Source organism: Ranitomeya imitator, chromosome 4 (genome assembly GCF_032444005.1).
Source record: "Ranitomeya imitator isolate aRanImi1 chromosome 4, aRanImi1.pri, whole genome shotgun sequence".
NCBI lineage: Eukaryota > Metazoa > Chordata > Amphibia > Anura > Dendrobatidae > Ranitomeya > Ranitomeya imitator.
The window spans coordinates 516,625,713-516,637,155 of NC_091285.1; the positions used below are offsets into that span (position 1 = coordinate 516,625,713).

The following is an 11,443-nucleotide window of genomic DNA, read 5'->3' on the forward strand; positions in this document are numbered from 1 at the left end:
TCTCCGGTCTCCCCGCTCCTCTCACCAGTCCCCGGTCTCCTCACAGCGGTCTCCCCGCACAGTGTCCGCTCCTCTCACCAGTCCCCGGTCTCCCCGCTCCTCTCACCAGTCCCCGGTCTCCTCACACCGGTCTCCCCGCACAGTGCCGGCTCCTCTCACCAGTCCCCGGTCTCCTCACACCGGTCTCCCCGCACAGTGCCCGCTCCTCTCACCAGTCCCTGGTCTCCTCACACCGGTCTCCCCGCACAGTGCCCGCTCCTCTCACCAGTCCCCGGTCTCCCCGCTCCTCTCACCAGTCCCCGGTCTCCACACCGGTCTCCCCGCACAGTGCCCGCTCCTCTCACCAGTCCCCGGTCTCCTCACACCAGTCTCCGGTCTCCCCGCTCCTCTCACCAGTCCCCGGTCTCCCCGCTCCTCTCACCAGTCCCCGGTCTCCTCACACCGGTCTCCCCGCACAGTGCCCGCTCCTCTCACCAGTCCCCGGTCTCCTCACACCAGTCTCCGGTCTCCCCGCTCCTCTCACCAGTCCCCGGTCTCCTCACACCGGTCTCCCCGCACAGTGCCCGCTCCTCTCACCAGTCCCCGGTCTCCTCTCACCAGTCCCCGGTCTCCCCGCTCCTCTCACCAGTCCCCGGTCTCCCCGCTCCTCTCACCAGTCCCCGGTCTCCTCACACCGGTCTCCCCGCACAGTGCCCGCTCCTCTCACCAGTCCCCGGTCTCCCCGCTCCTCTCCTCTCACCAGTCCCCGGTCTCCTCACACCGGTCTCCCCGCACAGTGCCCGCTCCTCTCACCAGTCCCCGGTCTCCTCACACCGGTCTCCCCGCACAGTGCCCGCTCCTCTCACCAGTCCCCGGTCTCCTCACACCGGTCTCCCCGCACAGTGCCCGCTCCTCTCACCAGTCCCCGGTCTCCCCGCTCCTCTCACCAGTCCCCGGTCTCCTCACACCGGTCTCCCCGCACAGTGCTCGCTCCTCTCACCTGTCCCCGGTCTCCCCGCTCCTCTCACCAGTCCCCGGTCTCCTCACACCGGTCTCCCCGCACAGTGCCCGCTCCTCTCACCAGTCCCCGGTCTCCCCGCTCCTCTCACCAGTCCCCGGTCTCCTCACACCGGTCTCCCCGCACAGTGCCCGCTCCTCTTACCAGTCCCCGGTCTCCTCACACCAGTCTCCCCGCACAGTGCCCGCTCCTCTTACCAGTCCCCGGTCTCCTCACACCGGTCTCCCCGCACAGTACCCGCTCCTCTCACCAGTCCCCGGTCTCCTCACACCAGTCTCCGGTCTCCCCGCTCCTCTCACCAGTCCCCGGTCTCCTCACACCGGTCTCCCCGCACAGTGCCCGCTCCTCTCACCAGTCCCCGGTCTCCCTGCTCCTCTCACCAGTCCCCGGTCTCCTCACACCGGTCTCCCCGCACAGTGCCCTCTCCTGTCACCAGTCCCCGGTCTCCCCGCTCCTCTCACCAGTCCCCGGTCTCCTCACACCGGTCTCCCCGCACAGTGCCCGCTCCTCTTACCAGTCCCCGGTCTCCTCACACCAGTCTCCCCGCACAGTGCCCGCTCCTCTTACCAGTCCCCGGTCTCCTCACACCAGTCTCCGGTCTCCCCGCTCCTCTCACCAGTCCCCGGTCTCCCCGCTCCTCTCACCAGTCCCCGGTCTCCTCACACCGGTCTCCCCGCACAGTGCCCGCTCCTCTCACCAGTCCCCGGTCTCCCCGCTCCTCTTACCAGTCCCCGGTCTCCTCACACCGGTCTCCCCGCACAGTACCCGCGCCTCTCACCAGTCCCCGGTCTCCTCACACCAGTCTCCGGTCTCCCCGCTCCTCTCACCAGTCCCCGGTCTCCTCACACCGGTCTCCCCGCACAGTGCCCGCTCCTCTCACCAGTCCCCGGTCTCCCCGCTCCTCTCACCAGTCCCCGGTCTCCCCGCTCCTCTCACCAGTCCCCGGTCTCCTCACACCGGTCTCCCCGCACAGTGCCCGCTCCTCTCACCAGTCCCCGGTCTCCCCGCTCCTCTCACCAGTCCCCGGTCTCCCCGCTCCTCTCACCAGTCCCCGGTCTCCTCGCAGCCTTTATTGTTCTGCATTAGACAACAAAGAAGCGAGTTTGCCTCTTTCTCTCGGCTGAGGGGAGGAGCAGAGGGAGGGGCCAGACTACTGGCCCCGCCCACTCCAGCCCCAATCTTCCAATAGACGGCGCTTTCCCCGGTGTCGGCTTCATTGTGCTGTCAGTGACGTCACGGCCTCTTATCCCCCTCTAGTGCCGTCTGGCTGCAGTGGCTCAGACAGGAGGGGAGGACAGAGCTGAGTGAGCCGGGGAGGGGCTCCTGACAGAACCGCTGCCATCCCTGGCATATTCCGGCCACAGAAAGTCGGGGAGCAGCTCGTGCACCCGCCGGAGACAAGCTGGGGGGACCCCTGAGCACAGCGCCCGGAGAGGACCGCAGCCACCTCTGCCTCGCTCCTCCCCGCCGCCGCCGGCCACCTCGCTTTCCTTTGTGTCTGCACCCACTGCTGAGGCGAGAGGAGCGGGGAGCGGACCATGCCCAGCTCGCTCTTTGCAGATATGGAGCGGTCCGGGAGCGGAGGAGGCGACACTCTGGACGATCAGCGAGCTCTGCAGATCGCCCTGGACCAGCTCTCTATGCTCGGGCTGGACAACGACGAGAGCTCCATGTACGACAACGAGCCGCGGAAAAAGAGCGTTAACATGACAGAGTGTGTCCCGGTGCCCAGCTCGGAGCATGTGGCGGAGATCGTGGGGAGACAAGGTACGATCGCTGCGCTACTGTGGAGACTATGCTGGAATGTGGTACTACCAGACAATGGGCGTACATGCTCCTCCACAATCCTCCTGTACCCACATCTCTGGGGCAGAGCCTCCACCTGGTCCTGTACCCACATCACTGGGGCAGAGCCTCCACCTGGTCCTGTACCCACATCACTGGGGCAGAGCCTCCACCTGGTCCTGTACCCACATCTCTGGGGCAGAGCCTCCACCTGGTCCTGTACCCACATCTCTGGGGCAGAGCCTCCACCTGCTCCTGTACCCACATCACTGGGGCATAGCCTCCACCTGGTCCTGTACCCACATCACTGGGGCAGAGCCTCCACCTGGTCCTGTACCCACATCACTGGGGCAGAGCCTCCACCTGGTCCTGTACCCACATCACTGGGGCAGAGCCTCCACCTGGTCCTGTACCCACATCACTGGGGCAGAGCCTCCACCTGGTCCTGTACCCACATCTCTGGGGCAGAGCCTCCACCTGGTCCTGTACCCACATCTCTGGGGCAGAGCCTCCACCTGGTCCTGTACCCACATCTCTGGGGCAGAGCCTCCACCTGGTCCTGTACTCACATCACTGGGGCAGAGCCTCCACCTGGTCCTGTACCCACATCTCTGGGGCAGAGCCTCCACCTGGTCCTGTACCCACATCTCTGGGGCAGAGCCTCCACCTGGTCCTGTACCCACATCTCTGGGGCAGAGCCTCCACCTGGTCCTGTACCCACATCTCTGGGGCAGAGCCTCCACCTGGTCCTGTACCCACATCTCTGGGGCAGAGCCTCCACCTGGTCCTGTACCCACATCACTGGGGCAGAGCCTCCACCTGGTCCTGTACCCACATCTCTGGGGCAGAGCCTCCACCTGGTCCTGTACCCACATCACTGGGGCAGAGCCTCCACCTGGTCCTGTACCCACATCTCTGGGGCAGAGCCTCCACCTGGTCCTGTACCCACATCACTGGGGCAGAGCCTCCACCTGGTCCTGTACCCACATCACTGGGACAGAGCCTCCACCTGGTCCTGTACCCACATCACTGGGGCAGAGCCTCCACCTGGTCCTGTACCCACATCTCTGGGGCAGAGCCTCCACCTGGTCCTGTACCCACATCTCTGGGGCAGAGCCTCCACCTGGTCCTGTACCCACATCACTGGGGCAGAGCCTCCACCTGGTCCTGTACCCACATCTCTGGGGCAGAGCCTCCACCTGGTCCTGTACCCACATCACTGGGGCAGAGCCTCCACCTGGTCCTGTACCCACATCACTGGGGCAGAGCCTCCACCTGGTCCTGTACCCACATCACTGGGGCAGAGCCTCCACCTGGTCCTGTACCCACATCACTGGGGCAGAGCCTCCACCTGGTCCTGTACCCACATCACTGGGGCAGAGCCTCCACCTGGTCCTGCACCCACATCACTGGGGCAGAGCCTCCACCTGGTCCTGTACCCACATCACTGGGGCAGAGCCTCCACCTGGTCCTGCACCCACATCACTGGGGCAGAGCCTCCACCTGGTCCTGTACCCACATCACTGGGGCAGAGCCTCCACCTGGTCCTGTACCCACATCTCTGGGGCAGAGCCTCCACCTGGTCCTGTACCCACATCACTGGGGCAGAGCCTCCACCTGGTCCTGTACCCACATCTCTGGGGCAGAGCCTCCACCTGGTCCTGTACCCACATCTCTGGGGCAGAGCCTCCACCTGGTCCTGTACCCACATCACTGGGGCAGAGCCTCCACCTGGTCCTGTACCCACATCACTGGGGCAGAGCCTCCACCTGGTCCTGTACGCACATCACTGGGGCAGAGCCTCCACCTGGTCCTGCACCCACATCTCTGGGGCAGAGCCTCCACCTGGTCCTGCACCCACATCACTGGGGCAGAGCCTCCACCTGGTCCTGTACCCACATCTCTGGGGCAGAGCCTCCACCTGGTCCTGTACCCACATCACTGGGGCAGAGCCTCCACCTGGTCCTGTACCCACCTCTCTGGGGCAGAGCCTCCACCTGGTCCTGTACCCACATCTCTGGGGCAGAGCCTCCACCTGGTCCTGTACCCACATCACTGGGGCAGAGCCTCCACCTGGTCCTGTACCCACATCTCTGGGGCAGAGCCTCCACCTTGTCCTGTACCCACATCTCTGGGGCAGAGCCTCTACCTTGTCCTGTACCCACATCTCTGGGGCAGAGCCTCCACCTTGTCCTGTACCCACATCTCTGGGGCAGAGCCTCCACCTGGTCCTGTACCCACATCTCTGGGGCAGAGCCTCCACCTGGTCCTGTACCCACATCACTGGGGCAGAGCCTCCACCTGGTCCTGTACCCACATCACTGGGGCAGAGCCTCCACCTGGTCCTGTACCCACATCTCTGGGGCAGAGCCTCCACCTGGTCCTGTACCCACATCTCTGGGGCAGAGCCTCCACCTGGTCCTGTACCCACATCTCTGGGGCAGAGCCTCCACCTGGTCCTGTACCCACATCTCTGGGGCAGAGCCTCCACCTGGTCCTGTACCCACATCTCTGGGGCAGAGCCTCCACCTGGTCCTGTACCCACATCTCTGGGGCAGAGCCTCCACCTGGTCCTGTACCCACATCACTGGGGCAGAGCCTCCACCTGGTCCTGTACCCACATCACTGGGGCAGAGCCTCCACCTGGTCCTGTACCCACATCTCTGGGGCAGAGCCTCCACCTGGTCCTGTACCCACATCTCTGGGGCAGAGCCTCCACCTGGTCCTGTACCCACATCTCTGGGGCAGAGCCTCCACCTGGTCCTGCACCCACATCTCTGGGGCAGAGCCTCCACCTGGTCCTGCACCCACATCTCTGGGGCAGAGCCTCCACCTGGTCCTGCACCTACATCTCTGGGGCAGAGCCCCCACCTGGTCCTGCACCCACATCTCTGGGGCAGAGCCTCCACCTGGTCCTGTACCCACATCTCTGGGGCAGAGCCTCCTCCTGGTCCTGTACCCACATCTCTGGGGCAGAGCCTCCACCTGGTCCTGTACCCACATCTCTGGGGCAGAGCCTCCTCCTGGTCCTGTACCCACATCTCTGGGGCAGAGCATCCTCCTGGTCCTGTACCCACATCACTGGGGCAGAGCCTTCACCTGGTCCTGCACCCACATCTCTGGGGCAGAGCCTCCTCCTGGTCCTGTACCCACATCTCTGGGGCAGAGCTTCCACCTGGTCCTGCACCTACATCTCTGGGGCAGAGCCCCCACCTGGTCCTGTACCCACATCTCTGGGGCAGAGCCTCCTCCTGGTCCTGTACCCACATCTCTGGGGCAGAGCCTCCACCTGGTCCTGCACCTACATCTCTGGGGCAGAGCCTCCTCCTGGTCCTGTACCCACATCTCTGGGGCAGAGCATCCTCCTGGTCCTGTACCCACATCACTGGGGCAGAGCCTTCACCTGGTCCTGCACCTACATCTCTGGGGCAGAGCCTCCTCCTGATCCTGTACCCACATCTCTGGGGCAGAGCTTCCACCTGGTCCTGTACCCACATCTCTGGGGCAGAGCCTCCACCTGGTCCTGTACCCACATCTCTGGGGCAGAACCTCCACCTGGTCCTGCACCCACATCTCTGGGGCAGAGCCCCCACCTGGTCCTGCACCTACATCTCTGGGGCAGAGCCTCCACCTGGTCCTGCACCTACATCTCTGGGGCAGAGCCCCCACCTGGTTCTGTACCCACATCTCTGGGGCAGAGCCTCCTCCTGGTCCTGTACCCACATCTCTGGGGCAGAGCATCCTCCTGGTCCTGTACCCACATCACTGGGGCAGAGCCTTCACCTGGTCCTGCACCTACATCTCTGGGGCAGAGCCTCCTCCTGATCCTGTACCCACATCTCTGGGGCAGAGCTTCCACCTGGTCCTGTACCCACATCTCTGGGGCAGAGCCTCCACCTGGTCCTGTACCCACATCTCTGGGGCAGAACCTCCACCTGGTCCTGCACCCACATCTCTGGGGCAGAGCCCCCACCTGGTCCTGCACCTACATCTCTGGGGCAGAGCCTCCACCTGGTCCTGCACCTACATCTCTGGGGCAGAGCCCCCACCTGGTCCTGTACCCACATCTCTGGGGCAGAGCCTCCTCCTGGTCCTGTACCCACATCTCTGGGGCAGAGCCTCCACCTGGTCCTGCACCTACATCTCTGGGGCAGAGCCTCCTCCTGGTCCTGTACCCACATCACTGGGGCAGAGCCCCCACCTGGTCCTGTACCCACATCTCTGGGGCAGAACCTCCACCTGGTCCTGCACCCACATCACTGGGGCAGAGCCCCCACCTGGTCCTGTACCCACATCTCTGGGGCAGAACCTCCACCTGGTCCTGCACCTACATCTCTGGGGCAGAGCCTCCTCCTGATCCTGTACCCACATCTCTGGGGCAGAGCCTCCACCTGGTCCTGTACCCACATCTCTGGGGCAGAGCCTCCTCCTGGTCCTGTACCCACATCACTGGGGCAGAGCCCCCACCTGGTCCTGTACCCACATCTCTGGGGCAGAACCTCCACCTGGTCCTGCACCCACATCTCTGGGGCAGAGCCTCCACCTGGTCCTGTACCCACATCTCTGGGGCAGAACCTCCACCTGGTCCTGCACCTACATCTCTGGGGGAAAGCCTCCTCCTGATCCTGTACCCACATCTCTGGGGCAGGGCCTCCACCTGGTCCTGTACCCACATCTCTGGGGGCAGAGCCTCCACCTGGTCCTGTGTTGGAGACTTTGTCACCTGGTGCTGCCCCTGGCATGATGTATTGGCATGGGATGCTGCGGTGCATGCTTGTTGTATTGTGCCGTAGCTTATGCTTTGTGCTGTGTTGGCACTGCATCTGGTTGCCCCCAATCTGCCCTCCTTTAGCTGTGCTGTTGGTTCATGTATGTGTCACTGATGTTATTGCTGTTACTTCTTGTCCTCCTTTTGCTGTTTTATGGCTCAGCAGGTCTAATTGTATATTTTATCTCCATTTGTTATCCAGGTTGTAAAATCAAAGCTCTGAGGGCTAAAACCAACACCTACATCAAGACCCCGGTCCGCGGGGAGGAGCCTGTCTTTGTTGTGACTGGGAGAAAGGAAGATGTAGCCATGGCCAGGAGGGAGATCATCTCAGCTGCAGAGCACTTTTCCATGATCCGAGCTTCTCGCAATAAAAATGCTTTAAATGGGGGGTCAGTGCCCGGACCTCCAAATCTTCCTGGACAGACCACAATCCAGGTGCGAGTGCCCTACAGAGTGGTGGGCCTGGTGGTGGGACCTAAGGGGGCTACAATCAAGAGGATCCAGCAGCAGACCCACACGTACATAGTCACCCCCAGCAGGGATAAGGAGCCAGTGTTTGAGGTTACTGGAATGCCGGAGAATGTGGATCGCGCCCGAGAGGAGATTGAAGCTCACATTGCTGTCCGCACTGGAGGGCTGATAGAGCTCACCGATGAGAATGACTTTCATGCCAATGGGACTGATGTTGGCTTTGATCTGCATGGCACGGGGAGCTTATGGAGCAAACCCACCCCGTCCTTAAACTCCAGCACGGGTTCACGCAAGGCTTTCTCTAATTACCGCAATGATAGCTCCAGCTCTCTGGGCAGCGCCTCCACAGACTCTTACTTTGGGGGCAATAATGGCACAAGGATGGCAGATTATAGCCCGCCCAGTCCTGCCCTCAGTTTTACCAACAATGGCAACAATAACAATAACATCAATGGCAATGGATATGTATACGCCGGCGACAGCATTTCACCTGACTGCACTGAGCTGGTTTTTGACTCTGCTTTTGACCCAGCGCCAGCTCCACCTGGTACTGCTTTGATCTGGTCACAATTTGAGCGGAATGGCACAAGCAGCGCCTCACAATCTCCTCCCTACCAAAACAATGCCAATGGGTTGCTGTCTAACCGGCGGCACAATGGTGTAGGCTGCACTGCTCCGCCCAGGCTCTCGCCTCCTTTGCATGGAAGCGGCGTGGTCCCTGAGCATCCTTTAGCACGCAGGGTGCGCAGTGACCCCGGAGGTGGCCTGAGCTACTCCGCCTACACTAACATGGGCTCCGACTCCTCATCTTCCTCGTCCTCCAGCAGCAGCAGCTCATCCTCTTCCAGCTCATCTTCCTCTTCATCAGGCATGAGGAGGAAAGGCAGCCGCGACTGCTCCATCTGCTTTGAGAGTGAGGTGATCGCAGCCCTGGTACCCTGCGGCCACAACCTATTCTGCATGGAATGTGCCAACCGCATCTGCGAGAAGAACGAGCCCCAGTGCCCGGTGTGTCACGCAGAAGTCACTCAGGCTATCCGCATCTTCTCCTAGTCCTCTCGAGTAGCCTTCTTCACTCCAGTGCTACGACCGCTACATTCCCACTTGTATGGTGCCATACACGTGCGTCTGTGTTTTTGTACATGTATATATTATTTACCAGAACAAACCTTAATATATTAATATATTGTAATATATTAATATGCAAATAATATATATATAATAATGTGATGTCGCTTCTCTTCCCCCCTCATTCTCTGTATGCTTGAGGGGGGGGGCTCATATATGTCTTCGTAGTAGCCTTTCATGCCATTTCAAAAGGCACATAATAGTTTTCTATCGGGGCCAGATGTCAAATAGTAACTGCATGTCTCATTAAACGAGGCCCCCTCCCCCACTCCCTTGGTTCGTTATTCTCAGTGGTACCCGCTCCTGCTTCATTATGTAAATAGCTTGCAGCAACCAATTTCCATGCGCCCCCCCCCACTCCAGAAGCAATATTGATTTGTGCTCTCCAGTATCTCTGCCATTTGCAGTGGGGCGCATGGGCCTTTCTTAAATCAGTCTGGATGTTGTCACGTGGTCAGTTTAACCCCTTCGACGGGGGCCCCTGCTCTTGGTTACTAGGGGCCCTTAGACATTGAAGGGGATAAAATACGGTGGCAAGGCTCAGATTTTTTTGAGACAAGGCCTCTTACTGTAAAGGAATTGGTTTGTATCTTGCCAAGTGGGAATGTGGCTTTAAAGCTGCAGTATCTGCACATTTATTATTTAAATTTTTTTTTAAAAAAGGAACTTAGTGAACACTCTCCCATAGCCATTTCTTGTAGCTGGGGGAGAATCCTACATCTGTCTGATTGCATGCTCCGACTATGAACAAAGAATCACAGTTTTACACTGTACAGTACTTTGAAAGATAAATCTTCCAAGATATCTATTTTTTTTAAACTTTTCACTATGCTTCTTACGTGTGGTTATTAGACTCTACAAATATTATTTTGACAAGCTGTGTTGTTTTTTTTTTTTTCTTCTTATACCTTGAATGAACTTTTATTTTTTTTAATTCCTTTGTTTTTTCCCCAGAGATAGTGAAAAAAAAAAACGGGAAACAAAAAAATGCTCCTTCGAGAACTCCCCATGATACTGCAGCTTTAAGAAAGTAATATTAAATTGTAACATATCTTCTATAAATATATATAATTATAAAATGGTTTTAAAAGACGAATTGCATTGATACAGATTGAAGTATTTTATTCATTTTTTTTTTTTACTTGAAGAAGAAATTATATTTCATATTGCAAAGATGTTTACAAATATTTTAATTTTAAGTTCAGTGAACTTTATTTTTATTTTTTTGTAGCTGGGTTTTAAATCTTATTTTTCGTATGGCCTTCCGGCAAAGAACACTGTATTCTTTTAATATCAACACAGGTGAAGTTGGGGAGGGAGGGGTTAACAAATAATAAAAAACACCTATACAAAACCATAAACTGCAAAAGTGTTTTTGAACAGTATTGTGTTGGGATGGAGATTTTTTTTTTTTTTTTTAATAGGTTCCTGAAAACAATGTTTTAAATCTGCTTCACCCGGCGACTTTTTCTATTCCGTGATATAAAAGCCTATTTTATTCTATATTATTACGAAAAACTGATGAAATGTCTGAACATATGAAGCCAACTCGAAGAACTGTTTGACTCCTTTCTAGCATTTGTATAAATAGATTTCAGTGGAGATTACAAGATTCCGTTGCACCACTCTCTAGTTTAGTATTTCTATTTTACTACATTTTGTTTACTACTTGTTTATGTATATGTAGGTGATGTTACTTGAGCGTAAATGTACTTTACTGAGCAAAGTTTAAAAAAGAAAAAACAAAGTATATTTTATTTTATGATAAAGGGCCTTTAACCTCATGGTCAAAAAAAAAAATACTAATATTATATTTGCTGAAACGAGATTTGAAAAAAAAAGAAAAGAAAAAAAAAAAAGAATTGTATCAAGAGTTTTATTTTTCTGACATTTTAAAGTTCTACATAAATAAAGGTAAAACTTAAGTAATGGTGCTACTTCATGTTTTTTTTTTTAAGTATTTCTATATAAATCAAATAAAATTATTCCAGAAATGATGGATTGTTTTTTGTTGTTGTGTGAGTTGATCGTCAGCTGTTCTGTATTTGGTTTGTCTTTAGTGTTTTTGGTTATGTTCTTGGACGCTGGGCCTGTAAATGGTGTAAGGGGGGGCAGTAAGAAAAGGGCTGTGAATTTAGTTCATTGTGTGCATTAATGGCGAATATCTCTGCACATTGTATGGATGGTGGCACTGCTGCTCTTTGTGTGCCCTCATCAGTGGGTGTGTGTGTGTGAGATGCATGTGCATGTTATCTTTTGGTTAGTATATCTCCATAATTATGATTTTACAT

At 56.8% G+C, this 11,443-nt stretch overlaps 1 protein-coding gene across 1 annotated transcript; it reads left to right on the forward strand.

Moving 5' to 3' along the window:
• The first annotated feature begins 2,245 nt into the window (after positions 1-2,245).
• Positions 2,246-11,202, forward strand: MEX3B (mex-3 RNA binding family member B). The gene is made up of 2 exons (XM_069766108.1): positions 2,246-2,764; positions 7,753-11,202. The coding sequence occupies exons 1-2, from the start codon at positions 2,536-2,538 to the stop codon at positions 9,075-9,077; spliced, it is 1,554 nt and encodes a 517-aa protein (XP_069622209.1). The 5' UTR covers positions 2,246-2,535; the 3' UTR covers positions 9,078-11,202.
• Positions 11,203-11,443: the final 241 nt, after the last annotated feature.

Bases quoted from the DNA above. Each gene is read 5' to 3' on its own strand.
- MEX3B (XM_069766108.1), top strand. From the start codon at position 2,536: ATGCCCAGCTCGCTCTTTGCAGATATGGAGCGGTCCGGGAGCGGAGGA. The intron at 2,765-7,752 runs GTACGATCGCTG...TTTGTTATCCAG, and splicing joins GGAGATCGTGGGGAGACAAG to GTTGTAAAATCAAAGCTCTG.